General features: G+C 42.1%; 1 protein-coding gene across 2 annotated transcripts in view; it reads left to right on the top strand.

The window, feature by feature from the left end:
- Positions 1 to 20535, top strand: part of ADAMTS2 (ADAM metallopeptidase with thrombospondin type 1 motif 2) — a 198225-nt gene that overhangs the window by 128537 nt on the left and 49153 nt on the right. For both annotated transcript variants that reach the window (XM_072872025.1, XM_072872026.1), the window contains exons 4-5: positions 6671 to 6873; positions 18105 to 18188. In XM_072872025.1, the coding sequence (XP_072728126.1) occupies positions 6671 to 6873; positions 18105 to 18188 (287 nt within the window). The remainder of the gene's footprint in view (positions 1 to 6670; positions 6874 to 18104; positions 18189 to 20535) is intronic.

Genomic DNA, 20535 nt, shown 5'->3' with positions numbered 1-20535 from the left:
TGAGGATTAGTAACCTCAGTGAGGATGCCTGGTGCATGCCTGGTCTTTAGACTACTAGTGTGGTCTTGCTTTTGGTTTATATCAAAAAGTGGAAGAGGAGGAATTTGAACACACACCCAAAGAGAGTTCTGCTGCAATAATTGCTCTTGGTTAAGGATTTACCAAGTAGCAGCCACTGTGTTAACCTGTGATTCAAGAAATCACAAGAATCCTATGAAAATTGAGCTCCAGGTTAAAACTGTGTTGAGGCAGTGTCCTCCTGGGGATGCCTTTTAAAAGGGCTAACTTTGTATCATGTACCACTGCACCATGTGTGTGATTTGCTTCCCTTGTTTAGATCATTTTCAATCCGCTTTCACCTCACAAGAGCTCTCTTCCATTTTAATTCACCTTGCTGGATTTACCCAGTTTTCTTATGAACGATCTATAGCAGAAGGGTCCAAATGCAGACTGTAGTATGGGAAAGGGATTTATAAATTATGAAAGGCCAATGTAGCTGAGCAGGACGGTTAGGGGAAGAAGAAAGACAAATAGAGGACATTTGGAAAACAAAACAGAAAACAAAGAGGAAGGTGAGCAGGGCTGTAAAACCAGCAGAAATAAGTTTAAAAAAAATTAAAAATCAGAGAAACGGTTGATTAGCAGATGAACAAAACCCATCATGATTGCGTGCAACTGGAATGAAAAAGAAAACCCCAAACTGAGGAACTTAAAAATGGGAGAAAAAATTGCCAGGGGATAAAAAGCAAGATTTGTTAACTGTTCATTGTTGCCTCCAACCTCCACGGGTTGGGCTTCAATTTACCATGAAAGACAAATGAAGATTTTGGTAGAATACAAGAACAGGCTAATTGGGGGCTAATTGGGGAGTCAGTTGATCACAGAGGACAGCCACGACAGAAGCCTACAGCATACGAGTGGCAGGGAGCATTACAGAAAGATGACTTGTGATTTAAAGTGCAATTCCCAAAAGAGCAGTCCTTTGTCAAGCTGTCGAGGGCGTTTGGTACTTTTCCAGAGGTGCAGATGTACTTGAGCAGTGGGAAGCTGAGAGCTAAAGCAAGTCCACCCTGCCTCCTTCTGCTTCCCTACCACACAGCCTGTTCCTCCTGCGTTTGCAGCACCAAGTGATGGATGGCCTCACGCCTGTGCTGTGATCGCAAGTCCCAGGCTCGGAGTGGCATTGCCACCAGCTGCAGTGCAGCTGAGCAGGGGTGGGTGCCCTGTGCTTCTGTGCTGTCGCAGCGCTGCACACGCAGATCTGCTTGCCACCGCAACGGGCTCCAGGTGTGCTTCGCTGGTGTTCAGTCTGAGTCACTGGGGTTAAAAAGGAAAAAAAAAAAAAAAAGAACCAAGAAAAAAGCTGGTGGTTTGCAGCAAGCTCCATGAAGGAATGGGAAGCCAGGAGTCCCTTCAGGAGCGTGTCCCAGGAATGGAGATCAGTGGCAAAACAGCGCGTCAGAAGTGCTGATCCTTGTGAGGCTGCAGAGAAGGTGCTCAGCAGTCGGCTCAGGTGTTTGTCTGCTCCTGCCGTGACAGATGAAGTGTCCGCAGAAGCAAACAAGCTGCATTTGAAACAGTGACTGGCCGGTCTGAATGCTGCACACTCATATTTGAAAAGAGATTCCAGTGAGTTGCTGTGCTGACAAGCCGCAGTGATGGCTGTGAACATGACATGCAATTCTGTCTCCCAGCTGCCTGTCCTGGTCTCTGCTCTGGGCTTGCCAGAAAGTCCCCTTCCCCCTACCAGAACGAGGAGGTAAAAAATTGGAAACTGCTTTATTAGGACAATATTGCTGCTGTGAGATTGGGGAACCCTAAAGCTGGTACTATTAAAGTGCAGTAGCTTCATAAGGGACTCTTTAAGAACTGTAGGTGCAGCCATATTTCCCTGAGCCTTTTTGAAAGGGATCATGAAAAAACAAAACAAGATCACAAGCCAGCAACTGTGCTTTTGGTGGATGTCCTAAAGGGAGTGACAGAAAACACAGGGAGAGGCGGTTTTCGTGGCAGGCAGTGTGTTCGTGCTTCAGTAACTCACAGCATCTGTTGGAGCTTTGCCTGCCACGATGGGTAAGGCAGAATCAGGAGATGTCATGTAATTAGGTTTCTGTAAAGCACATGATATCAAAGATTAATGAGCAAGGGAAAAATTCCCAGAAAATAAGGTGTTGTCAGACATCCCAAACTGTCACAGATGGAGAATTCTTCTGAAGACCTGCAAAAGCAAAACTGATGTTTGTGTCAATGTGAATTTTCCCTGTCCTAGAGATGGGGATCGGAGCCAGGCTGCATGATGCTGCCATGGTACTGGGTGTTCAGACCTCTAGTCCCAGCGAACGTGGAAGCTGAAGTAGAGCCCAGATACGAAAAGTAAAATACCAGATTGAAAAGTGGAACAGTTTAGGTAAAAGATTGGGATATTGCACATTGCCCAGGAGAAGGCAGCAGAGGAGAGGGATCTTGTATGACGTGTAATGCTGTAAGCAATTTGCACCTACACAGTATAAAAACCTGTCCTCTTTAGGTTTCGATGTACTCTACATATATTAATGCATTATTGGGTCTGTCACAGCTGGGGACATTGGTTCTTGAGTCAGAAAATGACTAGGACTTTGCTGCCTAGGAGCAGTTAGGATCACTTGTCTGCATTAACTGCAAGCAAAAATGGAGGACACTCCAAAAAAACCCCAGGCTGCAGCACCAAGCGGGACTGTGCACACGCTTTTCCCTCGGCAGTTTTGCTGCCCAGCTCTCGGCTGCCTTCTGCATCTCCCAGCACCGCGGGGAAAGTCTGTGTCAGAGGCAGGAGCACAAGCCAGGCTGCCTGGCTCCTGATTTGATGCTTAAGCCAGAAGCACAGGTTTCTGTTCTATCAACACCTTGGGCACTTTTTATTCTTTCACTGGAAGACGGTCTGCAGTGTTAGGAGAAAATCACTGAAATATCAATGAGTTTTTAGCTGGCTTTAGAAAAAAGATGGGGGTTTTTTTGAGGGATTTTTGGGTGAACTGATACAGTGCTGCTGTCCTTTTGATTTATTCTGGGTAAGCAGCACAAGAGAAAAATACAACCTTGTCTCTCCGTGGTTAATTTTCACAAATGTGAATTTTTCCTAGCGGGAGCAAGGAGAAGGTTTCAACACAGGCTATTGTTAGCCCCTGCAAATGCCAAGTGTCTGCTCTTGGGAGATGGAGAACAAAGTTGGCACCAATAATTAGTGGCTGATGCACTGATTTGGCAAAAGTTGCTGAAAATGAACATCTGATGGAGAGGTCTTGGGATGATTTAGTAAAAGACAGTACAGTTTGGGATGACTTTCGGGATGATACTGTGCAAAGTGCAGGGGCGGTCGGAAGGAAGGTAATGTGGAAAATGAGGAGGCGGAGTCTGGTGTCTTATTTAGTTCTTTGAGGTTTTCTCCTGAGCTTTTCTAGCATATTGTTAGCAGTACAATGATACAATGAAGTTACTGATGTTAACTAAGGAAAGTTGAGATGCCAAAACGTGACAAATTTCTCATTTACTACAGATGCAACTTTGTTTCACTTCCTCTGTGGTAAGATACAGGTAGTAATTTGATTTGGAAGTAACTGCCATTTAGGAGCAAATCCAACATGGGAATAACACAGCATGGGCCAGCAAATCCAACAATTCATCATCCAAGAGACTGAGAGGCAGAGCAGTGCCGGAGGAGGAGTCCGTGCGATGTGTGGTCAGGCCGTGTGTGGAGGCATCCCTGCCCGTCCCAGCAGAGCCTCCCGGGAAAGGACACTTGGTGGGATATGAATCAAAAATCTTGCAGCTACTGTTGTCAATGTTTTGAGCTGTGCTGCTGGTCTTGGGATGATTCCAGCACCAGTGGGAGCTGGTGCGGCTCACTCTCTGCTGGGAAGCACATCCGGTCGGTGCCTCAGAGGTATCAATGCCCACTGGGCATGTTGTCTTGAGGGGATAACACTCGAGGGGTGAAGGTAAATGTGGGTGAGGGGAATTTTTATCCTCCAAGCAAAATTTAAAGTAATTGGTTGGCACCTACTGGCAGTGAGATGACTCCCAGGGAACCTCCTGATAACTTTTCTCAGGAGTCGCAGGACTGTAAGGGCGATAGTGTGACAGTGATGAAGTGAGGAGCAGAGAGGGAGGACAGGCAGTTTTCACTGCAGGATGGTAAATGCAGGATGGTAGGATCACATTTTGCCTCTGGCTGATTTACTCACAGCAGGAATAAAGATACCGCACTAGAAGTTAGTTTGACTTTGACACATCAGGGAAAGAAATGAAAGCACAAAAGCTCTAGATACCTTGACAGCCAACCATCCACCAAAATAACAGCACCCCCAGCCAGCAGAGCTGCCCGTCTGCAGCCGCAGTGCAGGGCTCAGGCTCTCCCTGCCTGCCCAGCACCGCTGTTCTGCAATAACAGATCTGATAGCTTTGGCCTTGCTGCTGATTACTGTAGTTTTTGGTGAGCAGCAGAGAGAGGACACGACCTGCAGCTCCTGCCAGCCTCGTCTTACTTTTCTAGAGAGCTTTTAAGATTTATGGTCAAATTTTACAGTAACTGGGATTTGCCTTATAGATCATGAATGTATGATTGCCCCATGATCCCATAGCGAATCCCCTGAGACTGCTGTGTTAGCTAGGTAATTACTTCTGGGTGCTAGCAAGGAATAACGCTGAAGTTTTCCTGGTGGAGTAGACCATGAGGAAGGGCTGGAGCTGGCTGCTTGGCAGGTTTTGAGCCCTGATAAAGAGCTGTCTCCATTGCTGCAAGGCCAGACCTGTTCCCCTTCCACGGTAAATCTGGGAGTGACAGCTGGGCTCTGCGTGAAGAGTGAATTTTCATGCTGAATCATGGAGTCTGACCAGACTAATTTTAAAAACTTGCGGCCCCAGGAGCAGAAGCTGCTGGGAGCCTTGAGGCTGGCAATGAGAACATGGTGGTTGTGCTTATTAGCTGCAGTAAATGCTGCCCTCCCAGGAGAAGGACATTGTGGCTCCATGGAGATGTAGGACCACCGCATGGGGCCTTCTGTCTGTGTGTTGAGCGAGGGGAGCTCTGCCAGTGCAGTGCGGTGCCCTGCAGCTGTGGGTCTCATGACAGGCATGTCCTTGAAGCTTGGTGGAGAAATGGTAAGAAGCTGCCCAGGCAAATGTGTGTTTTGAGGACTGTCCTTTGACTGGAGGTCTCTTATAGGAGGCACAGAGACAAGCATCTCGCCACATAAGGCACAGCCTGAAGCACGGGGCAGTAAGGAATGCTGTGGTGGAGGCCGGGAGTGTGTCCCTCCTGGCAGCCGGAGGCTGTACGGGTCGGTACGTTGTTGTCACCAGAGTGGGGAGCTGTGGGGGTCTCTGCTCAGGCTGCACATGGCCCAGGACCTGCTGAAACTGCAGCCCAAGGCAGTGGTCTTAAGGCAATAGCACAGACGTTCTTGTAATGAGCCCAGTGATCTGGTGACTCATTCATCCCTTCCCAAGCAGCCAGTTTTGATGTGAAAACTTCAATAAAGGAACATGGAGAATCCACTTTTGTAACATTTCCAAGAGTTGTTTCTTATTTCTGCTTTGAAGGTGATGGCTTTAGCTTCCTCCCTTTGCTTCCTATTATGTTTCTGTGAACTAAGCACTGGGAGCCTTTAATCAATCCACAGCGCTCTCGCCGCCTTTCTTTGCCTCTCTGAGCAAATCTTTTCCTGACATTCTCTGAAATCAAGAGGTTCTCAGTGGGGCTTCCAGGGCTCTTGTAATGCAAATGATAATGATATTAATGCTAATAATTGTTATTCTATAGGGTGAAATGTCAAGATTCCGTATTTTCATGTTAATTTTTAGTAGGTAGGTGCCACATTAACTGTATCCCATCCTGTCAGTGAATGTGCTTTTCATGTCGCAGGGAGTATTAGAAATCGTTGGTAATAAAGTTGGCTGCTGTTGTGCCTGATGGATTGGTCTTTGACATACAATAATGCAAAGTGACATGGCAAATTGGGAATGAAGGATGAAAAGCTGTTAAAAAAAATTGTGAACGTAGCTATAAATTAATTGATTTCATATCTAAAATGTGTTCCTGAGTTGTAATGATAAAGAGGATCCATGTCGCTACGGTTGAATTGCATGTGTGTATCTAGGAAAGGAGCTAATGTGTTGAAGTGGGAGGGGTTGGTTTGTTACTACCTGCCTGGATAGAAAAAGGCTATATTGGCAACTGCATTTGCCTTGAAATAGGATTCTGTGGGCAGTAAGATCAGATATTGAAGTATGGTGTCTATCTTTAATTGTTCTGAAATGGAGGATATCCTTGGTAGCACAAGAGCCCTGAATGGTGTATTTTTGTTACAAGTAGTTTTAAGCAACAAGTATTTTACTGCAAACAGCTCCATTCTTCTCATCAAGACATTGGTATGACTTGCTCTCCTTTTGGCCTAGTACTTATTACACAATATTACTTTGTAGAAAATATTGCTTTTACTCTGCAAAGTAAAAATCTTTGGGGTCAGATTTCTCTCTCATTTAGGTCATTTTTAATTGACATTAAGTGAAACTAATGCTGTTATATAACACACAGAACATAACAAACGCTGCTACTTCAAATTCATACCAGCTTAGCTGAGACCTGAGCCTGAACCTCTCTTGATTTATAACTCATTTGTCTGTTTGATTTCAGCGGCTAACCTCACTAATTTGGATAGTCTTGACAGCGCATTGAGCTTTATTGAAGACCGGGTGCACAGATCGAGGCAGCGGTATCGAAGGCATGCGACGGAGGATGATTACAACATTGAAGTCCTTCTGGGGGTTGATGACTCAGTTGTTCAATTCCATGGCAAAGAACATGTTCAGAAGTACCTGCTGACCCTGATGAATATTGTGAGTACAACCCCGCTAAACTGCACTGTGGGAAGGCACTGAAAGGACAGTGAATGTAGGTTGGTTTAGCCATTTGAATAAGACATAACAGATTTTTCTCATGGCAGGAGATAAAACAACTCTAGGAGGAAAATCCAGGCCACTTTCAGAAAAGCCAAAAGGAGAGAAGGAAAAGAAGAAAAAGGGGCCAAGGAAGAAGCTGACTGTGTGACTCTTAAAATGTTCAAAGTCCTGCTTATGTGCTTTGGTGGATGGGGGCACAGGGTCAGGGGCTCAGGTTCTTGGAAGTCATTATGTTTTATCTGTATATTCCCTTAACCTAAGCTCCCTGCTGAAAAACATGGTTTGGAGAGCCATCTTCAAATAAGGTTCTGTTAGAAACTTCAATTGGCTTATACATTTTTAAAACTACTCAGTTAAATTCTTTGATTCCTCAACAACCACTTTAGGTCCCAGACCACCTACCTACTCCTCCTTCACCCTGCAGTAAAATGTTATGCAGTATATCACTGAACTTTCTTAAATTGATTTAGTATTTACTCCATGACTGGCATCTTTAGGTTTCCTGAGTTAAATATTTAATGTTCATAACCATAGTCCATGCAACAGACTATATAGTGTAGTAGTGAAGAAAGGAGACACTAGAGAATATTATATTTGAAAGAACCATTTTTTTCTTTCTAAATATCAGCACAGCAGACGCAGCAGCCCTCTAGTACCCAATCAGTAAGCAAGGACTCTATTTTGTGGGAAAAGAATCAAGTTTTGAAAAATCATCTCTCTTATAGATCAAAATCAAAACATGTTTTATTCTTCTGGCCAAAAAATGGAACTGAGTGGTAGTCCCCTTCATAGGCAACTCATGCCTTTCTTCCTTCTGACTTTCTTCCTTCTCATTCTCATCTGGAACAGGAGTATCTTCTCAATAAAACACAATTCTGTAAAAACTTTAGGTTCAGTGAATGTGTGTTCTTAGTGAAATATTGTTGAGTAAAAAATTGTAGGTCTGCTCTGTTTTTGACAAATAGAGTACAACTGCTGAAGTTTACAGTCGTGTCAGGAGGATGAGCATCTGTAGGTGAATTCTTGGCCTTGCAAACCATAGAGGCAGATACATGGACAGACATCCAGGCTATTAGGTGCATTTGCCTGCGATGTATTTTTTCCAAGATATATTTTTTTAATTATGAAGCTTGTTTTTTTCTTTATTACATTCATTTATCAATGTGTAGAATGTCACTGTTTTTCACTTTAAATGAGAGGTGGAATACAATTTAAGAAAATCCCTTGTGTGATATAAATTCAGTTGCACTGACTTATTACAACAGTATTGTACACAGTTAAAAACCTGCACTAGCATTAGAGTTATAGGGTACTTAGTGTGTGCTCTGATGGCTGTAAATACATATATTCTAACAGAAATGACATAGTGAATTTCATTTATTTGTGTGGCTTGTTTCCTCTGAGGCTTAAAACAAAGTCTACAGCGAAACAGATGGTTTTATACATCTCTAAATTAACAAGCCAAACAGGCCAAACCAGGAATGTGGCAAACAGGCTGAAACAGATTAAACAGGACTCTTTACTTATCATGTCACTTAAATCTATTTTTAAGAATTAAAATATACAGTAATGGTAAAGAAGCCATAAATGTTCCAGCTCTGGAATATACTTTTTCCTAATTTTAGAAAACCATCCAACACACAAATTGTAAGAAATAACAACTCTTAAGCATGCTGTCTCTGCAAGTGGTTTAGAAAGCGCAGCCTGTGTAACCGTACCCACAGGGCTGTAGCAGCTCTTGGCACAGGCAGTAGTTGTTCTGTTGGGAGATCTGAGGTAGAAACATGTCTTTTGGGGACTGAGGATGTGTCCCTTGCCTGGTGTCCAAATACGAGGAGCTGTTTGAAATCCACAAGGCCTCTCAAGGAGGCTCTGGATAGTCTTTGGCAATCATCAGTGTTGTCCTGTTCCTTCCATCTTCAAAACTCAGCTGGTTTCTAGAGTCTGTATTTTAGCAGAGGGATGGGTGATGGTAACCAGTTCCATTTCCAGCTGTCCAAGTGTTGTTCCAGGATAGAGAGGCAAGAGGGGTTTGTTACTGCAGGTACCAGGCGATGCTGAGGACCCGTATCGTGTCAAGGGACATCACAACACAGGAGTTCTCCTTCCCCTCGGCAGTGTAACTCCAGCTGGCAGCTCCTCCAGCTCTTGCCCTCGTTGCTAGAAGGATGCAAGGTGTATATCTGTGTAGACCATTGCTTTGGTCTCCTTTGCTGAAATTCACACAGTGACTCCCCCGTTGTCCTCTCTTCTACCTCCCTGAGTAGTTGGGGTTTTTTTTGTAGAAAATAGGCCCAGTATAAAAAGCCTTGGGGTCTCTAGCTGTTAGGGGTTACGTGTATGCAGTATGTTTCTAATGAGATGCATAGGTCCAAGGGTAGCTGAAAAAAAAGAGCCAGCTACAAAAAAATTCCAGCTGTCTTTTTAAATCTGGTGGAAGATGCTACCATAACCATCAGATTGTGTGTACCCTGCTGGTTTTATGGATGTAATCAATTAGCTTTGTACAGTAACAAGGCATTAAGCATAAAATCAATTAGCTTCATATGGTAACAAGGTAGTAAGCATAAAATCAAAGAATGCATAGTCAGTGAATAAAATAATAGTGGAAGTATTTAGTGGAGATAAGAGGGTGATCAAATAGTTGAAGTTCTGTGGTTCCAAAAATGAAATAAATCCCAGGTGAATCCTCCCTTATGCCCAAGCTCCTGGAGGCATGACATCATTTGCCAGAAGCAACTCCCAGCATGGCTGTTTCTCCCCACTTTGCTTGATTTCACTGTGTGTGATGGCGTGAGCAGTTGTCCTTAATTAACTTTTCCCAGGGATCTTGGGTGGAACCCTACCACCAACCCAATCAAAACAATATTTTTTTTTCAAGCCCAGTGCAATGATTTATTCTGTAAATCTGTTTTGTGCTGCTTAAGTGATGTGTTACAGTCCACACCTAAAAGCCATAAAGGGAGAAAAAACAGGGGCTGGGTGTCCTGGCTATATTGTATAGCTGTGCTAATATTTATCCCAAAGTTTGCAAATGAAGTCAGTCCCAAACGAATGGTGATAGACGCCAGAGGATTTTTAACGCTTTGGGCTGCAGCCACATATTGCCTGACTGTACGCCAGCCATTTCACCGCAGAGAGCTCGGCCTCTTGCCACCCCCTTTTCATCCTCCAGTCATTTCGTCATACAAAAACTCTGGTTTCTCCTGACATCCTCTCTTTTCTCTGCTCGGCACCATCAGGACATTCAGTCCATCTTTGGAAAATATGCCATTGTTTTCGCTTTAGAGACCCTCGGTTGCCTCTTGCTTGCACTGTTTTCTTTTGTATGTCATGCTGTGTTTTTTCCTGGGAAGGATATTAGCTTGCACAGTCCTCTGCATTTCCAAGCATGAGCCCACACATTGCACAAATTAACTTTGTATTTATAGCATGCAGGAACATTGCAACAGAGGAGAGATATTTGGGCGGTATCTTGCAGCTCTGTAGTTTACTCAAGAACATGGAAGGTAATTTAATTTCAGCAAGAAGAAGGCTAAAAGTCTCAGGGATTTTATCTGCTCGTACAAGTGTTTGGAAATATTAGAAAAGTGCAAGGCCAGAAGCAGCGTTGGAAAATTATCTTGTTCCTTGGGAAACAAAAGGATTTCACTGCAGGACGCTTTGGGAGGAGGAGCAGCATGCTGAATGGGCGTTGTTGAGCTAAACTGGGTATTGGTGGTAGCCAGCCCTGAGGCTGAAATTCTCTGATCGTTTCATAACACTCTTTAAAATAGTTTTCAGGATTAAGCAGGCCTTTTGCTGCCTGCTGTGGAAGAGCAGCAGACCTGAGACTCACCGGTACATTTACCTGGCTGGGCCTGCAGTATTGATTAGGGTGAATATTTCAGCCTCTACAGTCCTGTGTTTAGGGTCACATCCAGGATGGATATCTTCAAAACACACTTCCTGAAGAGGCAGAGGTAGAATATGTGATCTTACAATATTTCGGCCATTCCAAATAGCAAAGTCTCATGAAATAAGCCAATTGCAAAATTGCAAATGGTTTTGAATGTATTGGCTCCATCTGTCTTGACTTCAAGTCTTCAGCTTTCATGCCCCTCTTCAAATTGTGGGTTTTTTCCCAATGAGGCCCCTGTTTTAGCTTTTTCTTGTATCCTTTGTCTTTCTTCCTCCACAATATTCTTCAATTCCTCAACTACCTCATTTTCTAATGCTGGCAATCATCATCCTTGTATATTTTTTGGAATAATTTGTCTACAAAGTATGTACATTTTTTTATTTTTGGACAATTTCCAGGGGCAAAAAAATCTTTAATTTCCTTTCCATTCCTTTACTGTAAAAGATGAGATATTGCAATATTTAGGGGTTAGCCTGTTACATCTGTGTAATGGATATATGGCCAAAATGTTTGCGATGATAAAACCCATCTCCTCAAAGTAGATACGTGCCTAACTGCCATTATTTCAAAGGGAGATAGACCCTAAATAGGACTTATGCCTCACTCTGAGCCAGATTTATCTGAGTATTTAGTCATTTACCTGCCTTCGAAATTAGTGAGAATCAGTTTTAAAAATTAGCCCATGGGATTATGTCTCTCCCAGACTTTAAGTGAAACTTCAGCTCCAGAACAAATACATTAAACAACTTTTCATTTGAATAACTGGAATCAATGAGAGTTATGCAGCTGGGGGCTTTGGAAAGTCCCCGGAGTCTTTCACCTGCATCTTTCAGCACTACACATGTCTTTGAAATTAGGGGCCTGAGGCACTTTTGAATATGTTATCCATCCTGTTTAATAGGATGTACATGATACTACTATTATAGATGAGATTTCTGCTTTCGTATCTCTGGTTGACGAGGGATGAAGATTTGCAGGTACAGAACAGCAAGTCCCTAATGAGAGGAAAGGGCAGAAATGCCATCGGTTTCTAACTGGCAGCTGGATGAAAACCTGAAAGCATGTCTAATTCAAGCTGTTAAAAAGAAAGTGATGATTGAATACTTTGAAATAATGGTGCACCCTGTATTCAGAATCGTGCTTTTTAAACTGAAAAGCATTTTTTACATGGGAAGGATATTTCAGTAATACAGAATTGACTAGATTTTAAAAAAATAAATAATTCATAGGCACCAATACTCATTATTTCAAATCAGTTTATTTCAATATGTACACTTCAGATCTGAACTAACTCTAAGAAGTTCCACAGATAACAAGTGCAAGTCCAGCTCTATTCATCTGAGGGACTTCAGCTGTCAATAATTGAATTACAGCTTGTTTGAAAATTTTAATATATGTATGTGAGTTGACTCCACGTTTAGACTGTTCATTATAAACCAGTAGCTGTGACTAGTGAGAAGAACAGCTTCTGAAGAGGCCTCATGAGATTATTTTTGTTCATTATCTTGATTGCCACACTACAGTGGAAGTTGTACTTATGATTGGGCATTCAGGAGGTCCTGCAGGAAATACCCTCTCTGAACTCTTACAGGTTTCACTCATTTTCACAGGGGTATTATTTCCAGTGTCAATGACGTGAGCATTGCTCATTCTCATTAGCTGGAATGTGCCTTGCTGCCCTGTTGGACATAGCACAGAGCATCACACAGGTTTTGGGACCATCCTTGAGGTAGAGGGTAGTTACTGTTAAAAGATAGATTTTTCCTTTACTCCAAATACTAACGTGACCTTTAGCTGTAAAGGTTGCAGTCAGGGACTTTTGAGTTGTGACAGTGTGGTTTGTGTGATGAAATATGGATAATTAGTATCAGCTTTCAAATTTCAGATGGTTTTCTTAACCAAACCACTTAGATTTGAAGAGGTCACCATATTTATTGCATTGACACCACACCCCTATCCCTTGTAGTAATATAATAAATGAGTCTGCTTAATTATTTTATGATACTATAGTTGATTTTATTAAAGTCATCTTGAGATAGTAATTCAAACAAATACTGAGTCTTTTGGTGCAAAGGTAATTTACAGTGTTTAGAGAAACTTCTCAGAGCAGTGGTTTGTGGGAAAGAATGAGGAGTTCCAAGAGCCTGAGGGAGGAACTAAGAAAAATAAATTAGTCATGAAGTCAGAAAACAAAGTCTATGACCTTTCTAAAGCCAATGTTACAGTCGAAGATGAGATAGAGACCCGTAACACGAAGCTACCTAGTGCCTTGCCAACACATCTGCTCAGGGGAATGTTTTTCATTTTGATCAGAAGCAGCTAACTTGGACTTGGTAACATCCACTGACTCTCACACCAGGGAAGGTAAATCAGGACTCAGACTTGTATTTGCATACAAAATGCCAGATTCTTATCTCCTTTTTGCAATATACATTGCCAAGCTCTTCTAAAACTGCCTGTTGCCTGTGGTTTTGAGCAGAATGATAGATGTTTTCCAAATCTGAGATCACAGTTTGACCTTTAAGTTTCATGTGTGTTGTGTGCTTTCATTATTCTTTTTTCCTTGTGACGCTCAACAAAGATTTCAGAAAAAAAGAGTTCCTTTCTGAGGAAATGAGGAAATGCCTTGTAAGGACTAGAAAGGGAGACTGGGAGCCCTGGATTTTGCCTGATGACTTTCTATGTGACCATAGTTTATCCACCCGAGCAACTGATGTAATGTTATTCCTGTGGGATTCAGATGAAGCTTTGGGAATGTTAGAAATGTTAGTTTGGGATCTTCAAAAGCATAAAGGAGGTGATGAAAATCGAAGAGAATAGTGGTGTTTGAAGTGGGAACACAGAAAAATAAAGTGAGAGGGGAACGCTTTTGGGAGGGTCAGATTACAAAAGTTTGTGCTCAGTATCCACCATGACATTTCTGGTTCCTATTCTGTAATTCAAAACAGCCGTTTCTTACAGAAATAGACAATCACTGGATGCCCACCAGGCACTGAGCCTTTGCTGCAGATAATTATGATCTGATGAATGAGCTGCATCTTGGGCTGGGCTCAAACAATGGCTTGCCAGGAGCTCTGCCATCCCATGGGGAAAGCGCTGATGCTCTCCAGCTCGTCCGCTATCGCTCTGGCAAAGATCCACACATGGTCCCCGCTCTGCCCGAAAGCACGTAGCCATCAGTAGTTTCTTCAACAGTAGTTATGTAAGGATGTTGGGTGATCAAAAAGTAGTCTAATTGGGTTGGATGGATCAGCAGTTTGCGGTGGCTGAAAAGCCAGATGCATAAACTGCATCTTGTATTGTGCCCTCTCCAAATGGTTAGATATGCCCTCTGATGGCTGCTGTAGCTGGGTCAGATCCGTTTGAGGTTGATGGTAGCCAGAGGTTGAAACTATGAGATGTCTGTCAGGGGTGTGTGCTCAGGGAGCCTGAGGAAGCGGTGCTTACCCAACCGTACGGTGCAATGCATGGAGCTGCAGAGGGTGCACCTCGGGGTGAACTCAGCCGCGATGATTTATGGTTCAGCGGGATGGAGCCGTGTTGTGACGAAGTGGGCTGTCTTTTGCGTAGCAGATACTAACAAACTTTGCAAGGCTGGGAACTCCTTCAAACTGCATGAATGAGTTTGCCCATGACTTGCCAAAATATGCAGATTATTCTTTCTCCTATTGCACATTGGTTTAATTAGAGATTCAGGGAACCACCTGACTTTCCCTAAAAACCCTGCCAGCTATATCAGCAGGTAACCTGCTCTGCACCAAGACCAGCAAAACTGCAGGTTGTTTATTACTATTTGTGTTACAGCAGTTTTCAAAATTCCCTTTTAGGATTGGGCCCTGCTTTGCTCAATAATAAAAACTTCGCAGTGCTTCTTTTACAAAGCATGATGCATCTCACAGATTAGCTTGTCTTTAGCTGGGATTTTTTGATGTATTCTGTGTGCTTACTGTGCTGGCTTGAAACTCGCTCAGCGCAGAAGAATTATAAAATAAACAGAGAGGGACAGAAGAAAGCAACAAATAAAGTCTTTGTTTTTCTTATTTAGTACCAATCTGTGCTAGCCTGATTTCTAAACAGAAAGTTTAAATAGAAATGCATGTTTTGCTTTGATTGAAATATCCCAGAAAAATAAACCAAAGTTATCCCAAAATAGTTTGTGAACTATAATAGCTTGATGAAAGTCTTTTTACAGTATTCCACCATGCTTTGAATTCATTGAGATTTACCCAGCCTTCTTCATCACCCTCTATAAATGCTGAATCACTGTAGGAGATCTAACAAGACTTAATGCATTCACTGCCTTCAGTTCAGGAGCTGTGATTTTGGCATGGTCTCTGTGTACTTTCCTTTCCTATGCAGCAACATAATTTTAGTCTTACTGATCTAAGAACAACAGGAGATTGACTCTGATTTTCCTTGTGTTGATATGAACCAGGGTGTCCTACATGGAGATGCAGTACTGTAAAAGTACTATGTAATCCTTTTCACACCTGGGTATATTTATTACACAGACAGCTGAACATATATATCCATTGTCTGATTATCTCTGCTTTGAAACAAACATTTCAGCAGTTGTTCTGGATGAGAGCCTGGAGCTTTCTGATTCCACAGGTTGGCTGGTCGTTTTGTGCCCTATACAATGAACTGCATTAGCTTAACTCTGCTTTCCTGTTGAAATAACAGGTGGAAATTTGGAGAATCTGAGCTAGGGATTGTGGAGGCCCTTTCAGTGGGTGCATTTTTCATGAACGTTTGGGAGCACAACTTTCAGTCGCTTGGATCTTGTATCTTTAATAACTTCCTGAAACAAATAGGTGCAATTTAGGCCATGCTGAAAAAAAGGAAAGCATCTGTTTCAGCGTATTATCTGTGCGCAGTGAGACACTGCTGGTAAAGCCACAGTTTAGCTTAGAGAAAGGCGTGGAGGGTTCAATTCAGCTGCTGTGTGAAGAGAGGTTGGACTCATCCTTATTAATGAAACCAAGACCCAGAGCGTTGAATTGACCCACTGTCTTGCAGAAAATCCAGTATCCCAAGAGAACCAAGCAGCTTTTTACAGTGCTTGTGCTTTTCTGTTCATTCACAGTTTGTTTGTTAGACGTCATTTGCATGAACAGTCAAACAGTGTTTCAATTCTGTTCCATCAACGTTTTCAAGCCAAGTTTCATTTTGGCACGCAACAGCGATACGGTTGTTCCGTTACTCAACTATTGTTAAAAGAGGCTTAGGTTAAATTCTGGGAGTTAATGAGAGCACGGTGTGCAGCAATTTGGATTATGCTTTATGAACTAATTAAAAACTTATTTACATGCTGTGTTTACTGTTCTCTATATACAGTTTTTGTTCAGTACTAATTTCATGTATAGGTAATTTACAGCTTATTTCAGCCTCATATCCTTGATGCGTGTGCTCTCTTCCCACTACACAAAGAGTGAGGCAAATTAATATCCTTGCCTCCCTTGACAACACGCAAGGGTCTTTTTCCTGGGTGAAAGAATTTTTGTAAAGCAAAACACACGTTTATGTCTTACCTTTTTATAATCCGTGTTCCTTTATAATCCGTGGTCCTCAAAGTAGAAGTAAAAGATTTTTTAAAATACAGCAATATAAAGTTAGTCTTCTAAAGTCTTATTTAGACATGTAAATAAATGATCTGATTTCCAGAGGTATTGTTTACAAAGCAGATCTGAACAGATCAGCTACTTCTACACCGCAGTGAAAATAGCGGCCCCTGAAGCCAGTCATAGCCATGGGCTCCTCACCCACCATCTTCCAGCCAAGGATCTGCTCATCAACCGATAACGAGCCTGGATGATGGGCATCCCACGGCATGGTCCCCAGGTGCCTGGGCAGATGCCCTGCAGGGTGTGAGTCTGCTCCTGGAGCCACAGTTCAGCCACGCTGTCTCCTAACCATCAGCGCAGGGCGCTCAGGACTTTTGAAAACTTGGACTTTTACCAGGCATAAAATTAGGCTCTTATATCCAAAAATGCTGATACAATGAGTTAAAATTCACTTTAAAATGTCAATGGGGATTGCTTAGCAAAACCTACACTAATGTATTTAGTTTTAATGATTTTTACGGAGATAGAAGATGGGCCATTAAAACTAGGGCTGATTGAAGAAACAAAACATTATTTACTATGTTTCTAATGAAACGTTTTCTGAAAGTTACTTATTAGCTGTTAGTAATGAATCTGTTCTGTAGGAATAAATGAAATGTAGGTCCAGCCAGCAAAACAGTCCAGTTTGGTGCAACCCTTACCAAGGGAAGGAGGTTTTAGGAAAGACACTTGCCTTGCAGGGAATCTCATCTGCCTCTTCTAATTTGTAAAGCTAAACCCCTGCCATTTGGCTGAGTCTCATGCAGTCTTCATCACCGAATACCTAAATCAGCCTCCTTAACAGTTAATATTTGCCTAGCTTGCTTGTAGCAGTGTTTCCTAAGTAATCTTTATACATCCACATTTCATTCTCTACTCTAAATGTTTACAGTTATCACTGTTCCTAGGGTGATTTCCCCATGTGCATGTTCAGTTACATAGCTCTAGTATAAAAAAAGAAGCTAGTTTTTTAATTTGCTGGCATTTTGTAGCTTTTGTTCTGCTTGCAAAGTTTAACATTGATTAGTTTGACACACAATAAAGCCAGCCCATGTGGCTGACTATGCTTTTTGAGGGAGCTATATCCTCTTGTCAGAGTGCGATGTGATGGGTCCCAGATGGAAGAGTTACAGGGTGCAGCTGAGCCAATCCAGCAAATGGCTCTCAGGAGAGAGGTCCTGTCCTTCTCCTCACTCGTCCCCCTTCCCCATGCATGGTCTTGCCCAGCAGAGAGCTATTCAGGATTTTGCTTGGGTTACTGTGCTCTGGGCTCCAGTGGGCACACACAGCTGGGATGAGGTAGGGAGCAGCTAGGAATCTTCCTTCTTAGCACCAGTAGCTGTTAGATCATCTCAGCTGCATCGTGTAGGTGCACCATGATATGTATAAGTCCGTTTAGGCTGGCACTTAAATACCTGTTAATATGAAGTCTCTGATGATGTGTTGATTTTAAATGATTTCCTGAATTATGGTCTGTTGGGAGGCTACAACAGAGTTTAGAAAAGAAAACATTCCCTCTCGCATTGGTGGAATTTTCCCTGTTTTATATATGATCACAAAGGGATCTTTGGCTTAATGACAGTGCATAAAAGGTACTGCTGTATCACTGCTTTCATAGTTACTTGTTGCCAGTACCGTGGTTAAAGTGCTGAACTCTTTTGCAGGTTAATGAAATTTATCATGATGAGTCCCTGGGTGCTCACATTAACGTTGTCTTGGTGAGGATAATCCTGCTGAGCTATGGCAAGGTAAGTAGAGGTTAATTTAAATGGAAGATATCAATACCTCTGAACTTCATTCTTTTGTGAACAATGTAGTTACCAATGACGTGCGTCGGTTTTGTATTTTAATTCCTACATTGTCCTTACCAGTCTATGAATATAAAGAACTTTTATGTTTATATGTAATTTTTTATCATTTGAACTTCACATTTCAAATAATTTCAATTTCTTCTGGGTTTTCCCTGTGTCATTTTAAGTTGCTGCTTAGTTCTGGCTGGCTGTCTTTACAGATTTGTTTGGAATAATCCATGAAACGTAGTGAACATTTTGGTTCCTAAAGAAAACACAAGGTGTTGTGGTAGAACTGTATGTAAATAACAATAAACAGAAGATCAGTTCTGCAAGATGCTGAGAGCTACAGCCTCATTCCAAGAACTCATTTAAACTTGGGCTTAACATTAGTGGGACTACACATGTGCTTAAAGTTAAGTGCGACTTCTGTGGGATAGGGGCCAGAAGGCAAGAGCTCTGCAGATCAAATCTGTAGTTAAGAATACCAAGTGTTCTCTTGCTCTTTCTGTGGAAAGGGTTACTCTACAGGCAAAACTTGGGTAAAGAGGAATTAAATGCTAAATGGTTTTCAAAAGTATCGAACTGCTCAGCACCTGTGTCCTATTTTTGCCAAATCAACATCAAATTCCATGGAAACAGGAATAGGACGTTTCAAGTATGTTGATAAATGCTTTGGTTAAGGACATGTGATTTTAGTGCTCTCTAGTACAGCAGCACACCCAGCTGCTCAAAGCAGAGTGTTAAAATCCCATGTCCCTTTCTGTGACGGGAGTTGCTGGCATTTGCATGTTCATGGAATAAACCTGGGTTCTGGAAGACTCCGTGTATGTTCATGCACGTTGATGAAATGCTGTCAGTGAAGAGCCAGTGCAGACGGTGTCAGTGGTGAAGCTCCGCTGACATTCCCCAGTGTACCCTGCTCAACACCAGCTAAGAACTTTCCTCCCTGGTGCAAATGAGGGAGCTCTGAGTTTTAGTCTGGACACTGCTGGAGATCAGTTACCTGGATTTATGATAAATTGTTCTGTCTGCGCTTACTCATCTGAGAGCTAAACACACCAATCCATCTCTGCTCTTCCTGCAGTGATGTAGATGATGATGTAGTTAAGTGTTTTGGGTAAGCTTAATCAGGTGCGTGTCCTAAAATAAAAGGTAAAAAAGGTCACATTTGCCATTTTGTGACCGAAAATTCATGTTGTGTGTGGTTAACATTAAATTACAAAATAAATGAAATATCCTTGTGATTGCTGTAATGACAGCAATTTGAGGGATTGCAGATTGACTAATAATTCTCAAAAAATTCTGATATTGCAGTAGTGGTAGAAGCCAGCAGAATTAGCACATGGGCTGGTCACGTCTTTGCTGTCCTTATTTCATAAGTATTTCATGATTGTTATGCATGTCCATCATCAGCCCTATAGATCTGCACCAGTAGTCTGAACTTTGATAACTTCTGCTCTTTTTCTGGTGGCAGACAATAGCTACAGTAGACCTCATTTCACCTTAAGAATCTTTATTTTCTTGTGAAGAATAAAGCATTGTCCATTGATAATTTGGAAGTTATCCATTTCATATTAATCTTCTTTAGAGAGGAGAGTGGGATGGAGTGCGGAAACCTTCACTTCTTGGTGGGTCTCTATATCACAAAAATAGCTGTTGCAGGTAGCACTACATAATCTGCTCGTGGATAGTCTCCTTCTGGATTCTAGATCCGTAACCCGCAGTGGACGATGTTTTAGTTCCTGAGTTATCCTGTTGGTTTCAGCAGAGCATAAAATGGAATAATTCTAGTATCACAAGCTTGCCCTAAATAATCATGAAGATAATTTTTCTTACATTTCTATATGTGATTCTTATTTACATGGAAGGCAATTTATAGCTTTCTGAAAAAAGTACAATTAACGTAAAAGGTATAATTTCAGAGCTCTTCCACCTGATGGTGTAGGGGCCTGCATGCCCTGGCTGTATAAGAGTAAAAGTTTTTTATGTTCATATATTTAAAGCTTCTGATCAGAGGACTAGTACCAGGGAGTAGAAGGTGAGGAGGTTTCTCTTCGGAGGGTTGGGATTATTTAGCAGTGGAAAAGCAGAGAGAAAAGGTGTATAGTTCTTACTTTCTGAACCTGTTCTGAGGAATTAGAACAAACCCTTCAATATTTTACTATCCCACTAAAACACACCAGCACTAACAATTTTTAGAAATATATATTCAAAGTACATAATAAAGGAAGGGCGCATGTACAAGTTAAGGCAGTGCATGAATGAAGCAGCCTGGTTGGCTTCACAATGTGAAAATATTATC

This window comes from Ciconia boyciana, chromosome 9, assembly GCF_034638445.1.
Source record: "Ciconia boyciana chromosome 9, ASM3463844v1, whole genome shotgun sequence".
NCBI lineage: Eukaryota > Metazoa > Chordata > Aves > Ciconiiformes > Ciconiidae > Ciconia > Ciconia boyciana.
This window is presented reverse-complemented; position numbering and strand designations above follow the sequence as displayed.